This window comes from Balaenoptera borealis, assembly GCF_965194805.1.
Source record: "Balaenoptera borealis genome assembly, chromosome: 12".
Lineage (NCBI taxonomy): Eukaryota > Metazoa > Chordata > Mammalia > Artiodactyla > Balaenopteridae > Balaenoptera > Balaenoptera borealis.
In genome coordinates, this window is record NC_138869.1 from 105,970,056 (window position 1) to 105,985,448 (window position 15,393).

At 43.2% G+C, this 15,393-nt stretch overlaps 1 protein-coding gene across 6 annotated transcripts in view; it reads left to right on the forward strand.

Annotated features, from left to right (window-relative positions):
- LYRM4 (LYR motif containing 4) overlaps nucleotides 1–15,393 on the forward strand; it is a 189,997-nt gene that overhangs the window by 95,789 nt on the left and 78,815 nt on the right. Inside the window, exon 3 of one of the 6 annotated variants that reach the window (XM_082344602.1) lies at nucleotides 6,684–6,780. The exons of the other annotated variants lie outside the window; for them this stretch is intronic. Within the exon in view, the coding sequence (XP_082200728.1) occupies nucleotides 6,684–6,740 (57 nt within the window). The 3' untranslated portion in view covers nucleotides 6,741–6,780. Of the gene's footprint in view, nucleotides 1–6,683; nucleotides 6,781–15,393 lie in introns of those variants that run through there. 6 annotated transcript variants of the gene reach the window in all.

Genomic DNA, 15,393 nt, shown 5'->3' on the forward strand with positions numbered 1-15,393 from the left:
GACAAATGTTCAGTTACTTTTTATAAAGTATAGATTTTTGGGCTTCCCTGGTGGTGCAGTGGTTAAGAGTCCGCCTGCCAGTGCAGGGGACACGGGTTCGAGCCATGGTCCGGGAAGATCCCACATGCTGCGGAACAGCTAGGCCCGCGTGCCACAACTACTGAGCCCGTGTGCCACAACTACTGAGCCTGCGCTCTAGAGCCCGTGAGCCACAACTACTGAGCCTGCGCTCTAGAGCCCACGAGCCACAACTACCGAAGCCCACACACCTAGAGCCCGTGTTCCGCAACATGAGAAGCCACCGCAATGAGAAGCCCACGCACCACAACAAAGAGTAGCCCCCGCTTGCCGCAACTAGAGAAAGCCCGCGCACGACAACGAAGAACCAATGCAGCCAAAAATTAATTAATTAAACAAAAAAAAAGTATAAATTTTTCAGTCATGAAGACTCTAGATTAAAAAACTGAAGGTTCAAAATAAAACTCTGGTAAGATACACATAACAAAGTTTACCACTGTAACTATATTTAAGTACACGTTAGATTTTTTTAACAGGCTCTGTTGACTAAGAACCTAAGAAATGACCAGCAAGGAAATGCCAGGCCTCACATGCTTACAGGTGCAAAGCCAGTTGAAGCACCAGGTGCCATTCCTAAGCCTAAATCCAGGCTCCAGAAAGGGGCCTCAGCCACAAACCCATGAACACCTGTAACAGCCTGGAACACTTCTGCCCTAAGTAAAATGCTTAGTTTGACTAAACCTGCATGTGGGTCTCCTTCAAGGCTAAAGCCCTGTGAGTTTGGATGTACTCATTATGTGCTTATAAATTCCCCTTTTTCCACAAATTTTTAAAATTTTGTCAAAGTTTAGTTAAACTTTATTTTTTAAAAATATATTGCATAGTATTAAACACAATTACATCAAAAGTGTCAAAAACCAGTAAAGAGGTACTGTTTTATAATAAAACCAAACATTTACTTTTACATAATACTCCTCATCCCCTTAACCCCAGCTGCAGTTTCTGTAAATACAGTGTGGCCTATGTTGTGAATTGAGCTTGATATTCTGTTGCCTAACTTTGAAGTGTATTGTTGATCAAAGTTCTAGTTGTGATGCATTAGCCATGTTGATAGAGTCGCGTTGATGAGATGGTTTGAACTTTGACTGTTTCCCCATGGGCCTTGGGCTAGGAGCCTGGACGAGTCACAGCTCTCAACTCACCAGCCCCTGTCATTTAGAACAGGCTACCCGCCCTCTCCAGACCTCTGTCTTCTTGCCCCTACAACAGAGACTTTAATACCTGTTTCCTAGGAGTGTTAACAAGGGTGACATTCAGTTCTGTGTATAAAGTGCCCAGCATAAGTGCCTGGAACTTAGTAGGTGTTCAATGAACATTAATATTATGCTTCTGTGGGGATTAAATTTATCTACAGCAACCACTTAGAAGTCCTCTGATTTTAAGAAAGACTATTTATTTTTAAGGCTTTAAAGTATTAACATGTTTGTGGAGAGCAAAACTTCTCTGTCTAAAGGATTAAGCTCATTTTTACCTTTTAACTTTTCTTAAAGATCTCTAGCACTTGCTTCTATTTAAAATCCGAAAGGACTTTTCCTTTCTATTAACCCTAATCCTTCACTTTCTTTTACTTTTTTCTCTTTCTTACCCCCAGTCTTAAGTCCAAAGTCATTTCTGTCACCAAGTTTGTTTTCTGTTGCATCTTTGTGTTTTCTCGGGTTTTGAGCAGGAAATATATTACGGTTCCTTATGTAATGCTCAAAAGTCATAATATATAAGGTTTTTTGTGACATACTCTGGAAATCACTCATAAGGACACTCATTGTCCTTATTGGCTACTTATTCAAAATTCTTTAACTAAGGAAAACTACTTAGTATCATTTTTCTGTATATAAAACTTAGGCAGAAATTTTTTCTTTTGTCATCATGAAACTTAATTTGATAATAGTCTCTCAGAGCCCCTTCTCTACCATTAGTCTTTTCTGGAACCCTTTTTCAACTCCTGGAAGACAGCACAATCGTTTTTCTCTTTGTGAGTTGTAGAGCCCTACAATGCCCAATACATTTTGACCAAAGGCAGAAGTGAGTTTGCAGCACATCAACTATATGTAACACGGTTGGGGGAGGTCAGATACTGGACAGAAAGCGTGACTTTTTCTGCAGCTCATGTGAGCTCAGAGCCTCTTGTGTAGGTTGATGCTGGAAGGAGAAGCAGACCAGAAATGGGGATTTGCAGAACTGCAGGAGGCATGCGCTATATCCCCCTCAAAGTATACCCTGATGAAGGTAATTTCATTGGTGGTTCCCAGGCAACTTGCAAGGAAGAGCCTATCAACTCTGCCTCTGCTTTGTGACTGGAGCTATCTAGAAAAAAGCAGGAATTCTGTCTTTTTAGAGAGAGGGTCAACAAAAAAGTAAGTAGTTTTAATTAGAGTAATAGGACATTAAGTGCAGAATATTAAAATGTCCATCATCCAGGGAAAGTGATTTTAAATACAGGTGGACATACAGAGGAATATTGCCAGCCAGGTAGCAAAGTCAATACTTAAAGGACACTGGAGTTCTTATAAGAAGGAACTCAAAGAAGATGCTCGGTATCAACGCAGGGAGATTACAAACTACAAACTTCAGCAGCTTTTTAAGGCTGTCTCTGAGTGGAGTCAACCCCAGGAGTTTGGTTTCTCCTGGTCTGGTACCCTCCTGACAGATTCTGGAAGCAACAGTTCTATACTGGACTTAAAAAGAAGAAGCTGTACTATCCAAGAATTCCACCCCTAGCTACAGACCCAAGAGAAATGAAGACATATGTCTACACAAAAAGGTGTACAAGAATGTTCGCAGCAGCCCTGTTCACACCAGCCAAAAAGTGGAAACAACCCAGTGGCCATTAAGTGATGAATGGATAAACCAAACATGGTCCATCCATATGATGGAAGATTATTCAGCCCTAATAAGGAATGAAGTACTGATACCTGCTCCAGTGTAGATGACCCTTGAAAACATTATATTAAGGAAAAGAAGCCAGACACAAAAGGATGTATTTTGTATGGTTCCATTTTTATGAAATGACCAGAGTAGGCAAAGCCACGGAGACAGAAAGTAGATGAGAGTTGCCATAGGCTGGGAAGGATGGGCAGTTCGGGGTGGGTAACAGTTCATAGGTACAGAGCTTCCTTTGGGGGTGATGAAAATTGATTGTGATGATGGGCACACAAGTATGAAACCATTGAATTGTACACTTTAAATGGATAGGTTTTACGGTATGTAAACTATGTCTCCATAAGGCTGTTAAGAAGAAGAGGCCCCAGGAAGAGAGCAGAGTTCTTTCTATGCGCAGCTCTGCTCAGTAAGAAATGAAGAAAGTCTCACAGCCTTCCTGCGCTGTCAGCTCCTAGGGCAGCTCAGCGTGCCATGAGAAGAGGCTGTGATTAGAACCTGTGGGCCTCGCCTCAGTGCAGGTGCCCTTCCCTAGCCACCACCTGGGGCTATGGAGACGGAAGTGCTCTAGTTAAGAGAAGCCGTTCATGGAATGCTGTGTGCCAAGCACTGTACTAACACATCATCAACACTATCTAAGTTTGATAAGATTGGCATTATCCCATGCTGTAAGTGAGGAAACAGGATTCAAGTTTAGGTAGCATACCCAAGGTTTCAGAGCTGATGAATGGCAGAGCAAGGTTGTAAACCAGGTTTGTCTGAGGACAAAGCCCAGGATCTGAACTGTAGATTATCCTGCCTGCCCACTTTTCCACTCCCAGCCCAGCCCATTCTAAAAGGCAGCAGGAAACTGGACAGGTTATTATTTAGAATTTTGACTTGGTTTTAAAAGTATTGAATAGAATTGCTGTATGATCCACTTCTGGGTGTATGCCCAAAAGAATTGAAAGCAGGAACTCAAACAGATATTTGTATACAGTGTTCATTGCATTATTCACAATAGCCAAATGGTAGAAGCAACTCAAGTGTCCATTGACAGAGGACTGGATACACAAAATGCAGTATATACATGCAATGGAATATTATTCACCCTTGAAAAGGAAGGAAATTCTGATACAGGTCACAACATGGATGACCCTTGAAGACATTATGCTCAGTAAAGTAAGCCAGTCACAAAGGGGCAAATACAGTATGACTCCACTTTTATGAACAGGTCCCTAGAGTGTCAGATTCATAGAGACAGAAAGTAGAATGGTGGTTACCCGGGACTGGCGGAGGGGGAAGTTAGTGTTAATGGAGACAGAGTTTCAGTCTGGGAGGATGAAAACGTTAAGGTGGATGGTGGTGATGGCTGCACAACAATGTGAATGTACTTAAGGCCACAGAACTGTACGCTTTAAAATGGCTAAAATGGCAAATCTTAAGTTGTGTATATTTTACCACCGTAAGAAACCATATTGGGTTTGTTTCCAATTCTAGAGCCGGGAAGGCTTGTTGAATGGATGCAGCAGGAAAACTTCAAAGAAAACCGTTGTGTTTGAAGGAGACAAGGCCCTCGGCATCCCGTGTGAACCCTGCCTAGGGAGCTAATTCCATTACCATGAAAGCACATCTGGCGGGAATGTACACTCTGGTCCAAGTCCCAGGGAGGGCAGTTAGCCAGCAGAGGAGGGGAGTGAGCAGAGATGAGGTTTCTGAAACAAATAGACGTTTGCTTACATCTTCCGTCAATGTTAGTTTGCAGTGGCTGGACTTCTTGTTTGTTTTGTAACTTTTTTCCCTTCTAGCCTTATTGAGGTATGATTTGAAATAAAAAGTGTGTCTATTTAAGTGTATGACATGACGTTTTGATACACATACACACTGTGAAATGATTATCACAGTTGAGCTGATTAAAACATCTATCCCCTTACAGTCACCTTTTGCATGTGTGTTGAGAATACTTGAGATTTACTTTCTTAGCACATTTCACATATACAGTACATGGGTATGAACTGTAGTCACCATTAGATGGGGACCCCTGGGTCTCCAGAACTTTCGTATCTGATAAGTCAAAGTTTGTACCCTTTGAGAAATATCCACCTCCCCTCCCCCATCTGGTAAACAGCATTCACTCTAGTACTCTTCATTACTGTGAGTTTGACTTTTTTTCTTTTTATTTCTACATATACGTGAGATCATGCAGTATTTGTCTTTTGTGTCTGTCTCATTTCACTTAGCCCGATGTCCTACAGGTTCATGCATGTTTTCACAAGTGGAGGGATTTTCTTCTTTTTATGGGTGAATAATATTCGTGTGTGTGTGTCTGTGTTTGCGTGCACACGCGTGCATGTATATATACATAACGTTTTCTTTATCCATTCGTCTGTTGACAGATGCGTAAGTTGTTTCTGTATCTTGGCTATCAAGAGTAATGCTGCATTGAACATGGGGATGCAGAGATCTCTTCAAGATACTGGTTTCATTTCCTTTGGGTATATATACCTAGAAATGGGAATGCTAGATCATATGATAGCTCTGTTTTTAATTTCTTGGAACCTCCATACTGATTTTCATGATACCTATACCAATTTATTGCTTAACTTTTTATTATGGAAAAATATGAACAAATAGAAAAGGAGAGAGAACAGTATAATGAGCCTCATCTTCCTTTCGTGATTACCTACTCACGGCCAATGGCATTCTATCTATATGCCCACCCATGCCCGCCCACATTATCTGAGAAAACTTATATTTTTATGAAACTATTTTAGTACCTATTTGAAAAGATAGATTCTTTTTTTAAAACATAACTACAATACCATTTTTATAATGAACAAATTAACAATAATTTCTCAATATCATCAAATATACAGTGTTTAAATTTTCAAATTATCTCACATATATAATTTTTTTAACTTTGTGTGTCTGTGTGTTTGGCTTGGAATCCACATAAGATTCTGGATAATATGTCTCTTAAATTTCTTTTAATCTGTGGTTTGGCCCATATCTTTTTTTCCCACCTCACTCTTGTTTTTCCTTGTAATCCATTTGCTGAAGGACTAAGTACTTATGTCTGAATTTTGCTGGTTGCATCTTTATTTTGTCACTTATCTTGTATAAAAATTGAGAGTTGGATCTTGACTGGGTACTTAGGCTTGGCTGGGTGTTAGACTCACCTGGGGAGGTTTAAAAAATTCTGACATGTGTGGAAACAGTTTGGCAGTTTCTAAATAAGTTAAACATAAAATTACCTCATCCCCCAGCAATTCCACTCCAAAAACTTGGACACAAATGTTCATAGCAGCACTATTCACAATAACCAAAGGTACAAACAGCCCAAATGTCCTTCAGCTGAAGAATGGATAGACAAAATATGATATATCCATGCAATGGAATTCAGCCTTAAAATCAGTGAAGTACGGATCATGCTGTAACCTAGCTAAGCCTTGAAAACATTGTACCAAGTGAGAGAAGCCTGCCACAAAGCCACACGCTGTATGGTCCCATTTCTAGGAAATAATCCAAGACAGGGAAACCCAGAGAGACGGGAAGCGAGCCGTGCTTGCCAGGCGCTGGGGGAGGGAGAATGGGGGCGGCTTGCTGATGGCCCGGCGTCTCCTTTCCGGGTGATGACAAGGTCCTGGGACGAGGTGGTGCTGATGCTTGTTGCAGCATGTGACTGTCACTAATGCCACTGGACTGGATGCTCTAAAGTGGTTTAAGTGGAAAGTTTGTGTTGTGTCTTTCAGCGCAACTGTGTGCAGAGTGTGACCCGAAGGCCACACCCCAGACCAAGTAAACCATAGTCTCTGAGGTGTGACCGAGCATCAGCATGTTCTGAAGCTGCCCCCGGGATGCCAGCCAGAGGGCAGCCAGGATTCAGAAGCCTCCTCGGAGGCTGGATTTCAGGCCTCCTTCCTGGGTGGCGGCGGTGCTGAGAGCTGTTTGCTTTCGGGCTGGTCTGTTCTCTGTTCTGGGGAAGAGCTGTGTCTCCTCAGCTCCTGTCACACAGCGGAGTCACACCAGTGTTATCTCTTATTTCAGAGAATAAAACTGTGGAATACCTGAGAACAAAAAGGCCATCTCACCCTGACCTGATTGTCGTCTTAACAGGAGGGAAGAGGGCCTCCGTCCCCACCTGCCGGCCCTCCAGGGCCGTGGAGCCGGCACAGCCTGGGGACAGGTGCCTGTGGGTCCTCCACACGTGCACAGCCCCACCAGGAAGCCTGGGGCAAGAGGCCCAGGAGCAGGGCCCGCTGACCCCTCGGGGAGGGGAGGGGCTGCCTCCCTGCCCTTGTCGGGAAGGAAAAAGCTGTTTCCTTCGCCAGACTCCGCTCCCCACGCTGGGGTGGCAGTGGCCTTGGCACAGGTGCAGGTGGGCTCTGTGTGGGCAGGAAGCTCCGGTCCCCCTGCTCAGCCAGCTTCCTTTTCTGGCAAAATCTCAACAGCCTCAAAAACACTGGCCGGTGGCTTGTTGCTCCCCATGGAACTTCACAAAGTGAGGCTCTCCATGGGACCCGGGGCGGATGGCCTGTAGTTTTCCCTGCTCAGCTTTGATCAGTTAACACCCTGAACGCCCTTTTCTGGAAACGACTGTGGCCGAGGTGAGCTCCTGCAGCAGATCCCCAGGTTAAACTCTCTCCATCTGTCTGAGCCTCTTGCAGCCCGGCCTAAGTGACCGGAGGACTCTTCTGTTTGAATAACATGGGGCTTCCACTTAAAATATTCAGTAGAAAGGAGAGAAACACTTTTTCAGAGGAGGTGTGTTATAGTAAAAAGATGATAGATTTTGGTCTCACCCAGATTCCCCTCACCAATGACCTTTCTAGGTTCATCTCCAGCCCAGGAGCTGGCCGTCTCCTCCCTTCTGTTCCCTGACTCTTGATAGGCTTACTTAGCTCTGATACAGTAGCAAAGTATGGTTATGAATATATATAGAGAGATATATTTTGAAAAGGTCATAGGTTTTGGAGTCAGAAGACCTGGATTGGATTAATCCAGCTCCATAATTCATGTACCAGTTGTGAAAATGTAGGCAGGTCACTAAATTTCTCTGATTCTTTTTACTCATCCATAAGATGTATGTATCATGTAGTGATAGGGTATTTGTAAAAATTAAGTGAGAAACTAAGTAATGAAGCCGCTCAGCCTGCTACCTGCCCAGTAAAGGTGACTTTCCGAAAGATGCATTGCTCAGCAGGTAAAGCAGGTGACCCTCAACCTTAACCCCAGAGAGGCGATGGGATGCAGAAATGCCTTCTCTCCTCACTCTGGGGGGTGTCCCAAAGCCACGAGAGCTGGGTACAGTCATAGAAACTTGCTTGGGCTTAAGCCAGGTCAGAATTTCCGATCTGCTGATGAATCCTGATCTGTCAGCTGGGGACCCAGGGCTGCATGAAGAAAAAGGTATAAGTTCGGGACAGAGTTATGAAGCCAAGGCATGTGATGATTGCCTCTCAATTATGATTTGCATCCTGCTTTTTCTTTTCCACCCAAATTATATTTTCCAGGTCATTAAATATTCTTCTACAATGTCATTTTTTTTTTATAACAGTCATTTTTAAAGTGGAAATGTACACGCCAATTAAACCACTTCTGTTGTGCTTTAACAGTACCTCTTATCACAATAACACATTTTCAATTTTCTATTTTTAATACTATGGAAAATTTTAAATTACCCTCAAAAACATCTTAGAACATTACTGCAAGGAATGTTTAAGTTGTCTTTTAAGTTTAATACATACCAAAGAAAATAAATAAAACTGAATTAAAACCTGGAAAACCTGGACTACTAGTTTAGAGTTTAATAAGAATTGGTTATGAGAAGTTGACATTGCAGAATTCTGAAAAAGATATATATTTTTTAAGAGTACAAATACATCTGAGATGTGAACTTATACTGCACAATTAAGACTTTTTTTTGATTTATTGATTTTTTTTAACATCTTTATTGGAGTATCATTGCTTTACAATGTTGTGTTAGTTTCTGCTGTATAACAAAGTGAATCAGCTATACGTATACATATATCCCCATATCCCCTCTTGCGTCTCCCTCCCACCCTCCCTATCCCACCACTCTAGATGGTCACAAAGCACGGAGCTGATCTCCCTGTGCTATGCGGCTGCTTCCCACTAGCTATCTATTTTAAATTTGGTAGTGTATATATGTCAGTGCCACTCTCTCACTTCATCCCAGCTTACCCTTTCCCCTCCCCGTGTCCTCAAGTCCATTCTCTACGTCTGCCTATTTATTCCTGTCCTGCCCCTAGGTTCGTTAGAACCTTTTTTTTTTTTTTTTTTTTTTAGATTCCATGTATATGTGTTAGCATACGGTATTTGTTTTTCTCTTTCTGACCTACTTCACTCTGTATGACAGACTCTAGGTCCATCCACCTCACTACAAATAACTCCATTTCGTTTCTTTTTATGGCTGAGTTCATCTGTCGATGAACACTTGGGTTGCTTCCATGTCCTGGCTATTGTAAATAGTGCTGCAGTGAACATTGTGGTACATGTCGCTTTTTGAATTATGGTTTTCTCAGGGTATATGCCCAGTAGTGGGATTGCTGGGTCATATGGTAATTCTATTTTTAGCTTTTTAAGGAACCTCCATACTGTTCTCCATAGTGGCTGTATCAATTTACATTCCCACCAACAGTGCAAGAGGGTTCCCTTTTCTCCACACCCTTTCCAGCATTTATTGTTCGTAGAGTCTTTGATGATGGCCATTCTGACCGGTGTGAGGTGATACCTCATTGTAGTTTTGATTTACATTTCTCTAATGATTAGTGATGTTGAGCATCCTTTCATGTGTTTGTTGGCAATCTGTAGATCTTCTTTTGGAGAAATGTCTATTTAGGTCTTCTGCCCATTTTTGGATTGGGTTGTTTGTTTTTTTGATATTGAGCTGCATTAGCTTCTTGTATATTTTGGAGATTAATCCTTTGTCAGTTGCTTCATTTGCAAATATTTTCTCCCATTCTGAGGGTTGTGTTTTCTTCTTGTTTATGGTTTCCTTTGCTGTGCAAAAGCCTTTAAGTTTCATTAGGTCCCATTTATTTATTTTTGTTTTCATTTCCCTTTCTCTAGGAGGTGGGTCAAAAAGGATCTTGCTGTGACTTATGTCATAGAGTGTTCTGCCTATGTTTTCCTCTAAGAGTTTGATAGTGTCTGGTCTTACATTTAGGTCTTTAATCCATTTTGAGTTTATTTTTGTGTATGATGTTAGGGAGTGTTCTAATTTCATTCTTTTACATGTAGCTGTCCAGTTTTCCCAGCACCACTAATTGAAGAGGCTGTCTTCTCTCCATTATATACTCCTGCCTCCTTTATCAAAGATAAGGTGACCATATGTGCGTGGGTTTATCTCTGGGCTTTCTATCCTGTTCCATTGATCTATATTTCTTTTTTTGTGCCAGTTCCATACTGTCTTGATTACTGTAGCTTTGTAGTATAGTCTGAAGTCGGGGAGCCTGATTGCTCCAGCTCCTTTTTTCTTTCTCAAGATTGCTTTGGCTATTCGGGGTCTTTTGTGTTTCCATACAAATTGTGAAATTTTTTGTTCTAGTTCTGTGAAAAATGCCATTGGTAGTTTGATAGGGACTGCATTGCATCTGTAGATTGCTTTGGGTAGTAGAGTCATTTTCACAATGTTGATTCTTCCAATCCAAGAACATGGTATATCTCTCCATCTGTTTGTATCGTCTTTAATTTCTTTCATCAGTGTCTTATAGTTTTCTGCATACAGGTCTTTTGTCTCCTTAGGTAGGTTTTTTTTAATATATGTAAATTTATTTATTATTTATTTATTTATTTCTGGCTGCGTTGGTTCTTCATTGCTGCACGCGGGCTTTCTCTACTTGTGGTGAGTAGGGCCTACTCTTCGTTGCGGTACACGGGCTTCTCATTGTGGTGGTGTCTCTTGTTGCTGAGCCAGGGCTCTAGAGCACAGGCTCAGTAGTTGTGGTGTACGGGCTTAGTTGCTCCGCGGCATGTGGGATCTTCCCAGACCAGGGCTCGAACCCATGTTCCCTGCATTGGCAGGTGGATTCTTAACCACTGTGCCACCAGGGAAGCCCCTTGGGTAGGTTTATTCCTAGGTATTTTATTCTTTTGTTGCAGTGGTAAATGGGAGTGTTTCCTTAATTTCTCTTTCAGGTTTTCACTAGTAGTGTATAGCAATGCAAGAGATTTCTGTGCATTAATTTTGTATCCTGCTGCTTTACCAGATTCATAGATTAGCTCTCGTAGCTTTCTGATAGCATCTTTAGGATTCTCTATGTATAGTATCATGTCATCTGAAAACACTGACAGCTTTACTTCTTTTCCGATTTGGATTCCTTTTACTTCGTTTTCTTCTCTGATTGCTGTGGCTAAAACTTCCAAAACTATGTTGAATAATAGTGGTGATAATGGGCAACCTTGTTTTGTTCCTGATCTTAGTGGAAATGGTTTGTTTTTCACCATTGGAATGATGTTGGCTGTGGGTTTGTCATATATGGCCTTTATTATGTTGAGGTAAGTTCCCTCTGTGCCTACTTTCTGGAGGATTTTTATCATAATGGGTGTTGAATTTTGTCAAAAGCTTTTTCTGCATCTATTGAGATGATCATATAGTTTTTCTCCTTCAGTTTGTTAATATGGTGCATCACGTTGATTGATTTGCGTATATTGAAGAATCCTTGCATTCCTGGGATAAGCCCCACTTGATCATGGTATATGATCCTTTTAATGTGCTGTTGGATTCTGTTTGCTAGTATTTTGTTGAGGATTTTTGCATCTATGTTCATCAGTGATATTGGCCTGTAGTTTTCTTTCTTTGTGACATCTTTATCTGGTTTTGGTATCACAGGGTGATGGTGGCCTCGTAGAATGAGTTCAGGAGTGTTCCTCCCTCTGCTATGTTTTGGAAGAGTTTGAGAAAGATAGGTGTTAGCTCTTCTCTAAACGTTTGTTAGAATTCGCCTGTGAAGCCATCTGGTCCAGGGCTTTTGTTTGTTGGAAGATTTTTAATCACACTTTCAATTTCAGTGCTTGTGATTGGTGTGTTTATGTTTTCTGTTTCTTCCTGGTTCAGTCTCAGAAGGTTGTGCTTTTCTAAGAATTTATCCATTTCTTCCAGGTTGTCCATTCTATTGGCATATAGTTGCTTGTAGTAATCTCTCATGATCCTTTGTATTTCTGCAGTGTCATTTGTTACTTCTCCTTTTTCATTTCTAATTCTGTTGATCTGAGTCTTTTCCCTTTTTTTTCTTGATGAGTCTGGCTAACGGTTTATCCATTTTGTTTATCTTCTCAAAGTACAATGTCGTTTTTAATGACTACATATTAAGGATATGCTTTAAGAGAAAGTTACGGGCACCTCTCTGGCAGCTAAATCAAAAATCCAATAAAAAGTAAATTAACCTGAGAAATAAAAACTCTTTTAAGATTTTCTTTGGCCAAGTGCTTGAATGTACTGGCTTTGCTCTGTTTTGGAAGAAGAATATCAGAGTTCCCCACTAGAATCTTATTTTTATGAATTTCTCCTTTCATTTCTAATAGTTTTGGCTTTATATGCTCAGCTACTGTCTTTATTTAGAGCATACAAGTTTACATCTTGTAAACTGCTGCTACATCTTTTTTGTAAATGTTGCTTATTATTCAATTTAGTGGTTTTTAGACTCATCTCTACCTTGTCTACTGTTAACATAAACTGGTAATTTTTTTCCCCAGAATATGCCTAGTGTATTTTAATTCATCCCTCGATTTCAGTCTTTATTGCTTGTGTTTTAGGAGTTTTGTCTTGTTTTGTTACCAATCCCAGCTAGTCCTTTCACATTTCATGTAACGGCTGATGGAGTTGATTTTGTTCCTTTCATCTCATTCTGTTATTTATCATGACTTGTTTTCTCTTCTTCACTTCTTTATTTGTGTTGGTTTTATCAAGTAGCTATTCATGCCTTTTTCCCCTCTTTTATTAGTTTGGGAATTCTATTCTACTTTTCCATGTTGTTGATGATTGTCTTCTGTAGCCTGATGCTGATAATTAGAAGCATACATTTTTTACTGTTATTTGAAAAAGGATACCTGTTTTTTCCATCAAGACATCCTATCTCCCTACATGTGTAAATTTCATAAACAAGTCCATTCTTACCAGTTGTTTCTTCCTGAGTCCAAGTGCTGGTCCTTCGCCTCTCCCAGCAGCTTTATGTTATAGGCGGCCATTTGGGTCAGATTTCGTCCGTCTGGCTCCTGGATTCCCTTAGGTGTTCTGTTGTTTTCCTTTGTCATCTCACTGGGCTTCAGGTCTGGTCATTAGCCTACCCTGCATGGCTGCAGTTCCATACGTGACAAGAGGGAAGTGTTCCCTCCTCCCAGGGACCGGTGCCATAGTGGTGGCAGCAGCTGCCTGTCTTCCTGTCCCAGGTCCCCTAATGCAACCCCAACTCGGGAGCAGAGAGCGTCAGCCTTGTTCTCCAGCCCCTCCTTGACTGACAGAGCTCACTGACAAGGGGCCAGTGTCAGCCAGGTGGCTCTCGTCCGGCCACACCCCTACCAGAGTCCCCAGTGCTGGCCTCCAGGCCCTGCATGGTCCCCTGCAGGTCCTTTTCGGGGGGAGGTTCTCACAAACTCACCCTGTGACACCCCAGCTGCCCCGCCCGCCTCCAAGACTCATGACTGTCTCAGGGGCGGGGAGGCGGGGCCGGGGGTGGAGGGGAGCGGGGCGTATTCGGGTCTCCAGGTGCCCCGAGTCCCTCCCTCCATATTCTTAGTAGAGAGAATGCAGACTCAGCTGGTTTTGTGGTGAGAGCCAGGAACCTAGCCAGCGCCACCTCCCAGGGTGCTGGCCTCCCGCTTCCCTTCTGCAGGGCCTGCGCCTTGGGCAGGCACCTCCTTCTCCTGGGATCATTCGCTGTTCAGCAGGGATTGAGCGAGGCACCCTCCTAGGCACGAGGCGGGGATGAGGATTCAGTGTGAGCGAGCAGGAAAGCCACATGTGACCAGAGAGGGATGATTCTAGCGGCTGAGTGGGGTGGAATGGGCGGGGCAAGGCCCCGTCTCCTCCTCACCCTGGCTCTGCCCGCCGCATCGGCGGGGTCGCAAAAGGTATCTCCCGGGAGTCGTGATGAGGACCGGCCTCCAGGCTCTCACTGGAGGGTGGCAAGGAAGCTGACTGCACACTGCCAGGTGCCAGGTGCCAGGGGCATGAAGAGGACACAGCCCCTGGTTTCCAGGAGCTCTCCGCCTCGTGTCGAGACAGACGCGTAAACCCACCCCGAATAAAGGCGGCGCCGTGCGGGTGGGGCTGGGAGCAGGGCTGGGACTGCAGAAGGCCACGCCCAGCGCAGGGTTCCCCAGAGCCCTGAGGCCGCCTCCCAGGTCTGCTCCCGTGGGAGAGCCTCGCCGGGCCTCTCCGGGCCTCGCTGGGCTTGAGCAGCGCCTGCAGAGCAGGCTGTGAGCCTGCTGGCGGAGCCGGGCTGGGACGCGGGGCAGGGGGCGCTTCCTAGGCAGGGACGCTGATCTCAGGACAAAGTCACCAGCTGCTCCTTCGCGCGGTCGTGCTGGTTACTCAGTGGGGTCGTTATCTCGGCCCATCTGTGAGAGGTGGACATCTCTGACGTCATACTTTTAGTCCAATTGGATGCATAAGTAAAGGCGGGGGAGGAACAAGTGGAAAAGAGAAAAAAGGCAAAAAACACATGAACTCATTAAAGTAATATATCTTCCAGGAAAAACACTTTTCTCCAAAAGCTTGAAAAGGGGCGGGCGGGTAGACGAACCCTACCCTGGAATTGATCGTGTTTTCAGCTGAGCTACTGGAAATGAGACCGAACCTAGAGCTATGGAAACACACTGTTGGCCGTTTACAGTTGTGCAGGCTGCGTGGACACGTGGGGACGCATGTGTGGCATGAGGGTTCTAGGTTAGGAAACAGACTGTACGTGCACATGATCATTTGTGAACAGTGTCTTTCAGCTTTTCAAATGTAAACGTGACAAAATTGGTACGCAGAAATAAAAATAAAGTTGATTTGGGGTGGTGGGATTATGGTTGATTTTTTAAAAATTATTATTTCTTTTCATGCTGGGTTTATAAACCACCATGTATTCATAGAATTAGCTGAGATTGAAAGGATTAGAATTTAGAGATTTGCTTCAAGTCAGAGTACTACGTATTAACCCTGTGATGTTGGGTAAAGTAACTTCACCTCTTAGACCCTCATCTCTTTAACTGTAAAAGAGACATGAGGACGACACCCACCTGCTCTACATACCTTGTAAGAATCAGGTGAGCCGATAAGAGTGCGTACAACCGTGTAAACTGTCAACTGCTAGAGAGAGTTTAGCTATTACTGTGTCACACACAGAAGTGTGAAGCTGTCCTATTCCTAGTAAAATGACTGTAGTCCGATTTCTCTAAAGCAGTGGCAGTGAAGAAGGCCCATCTGCTGGATTGCAGGTGCCTTAACAGAACAGA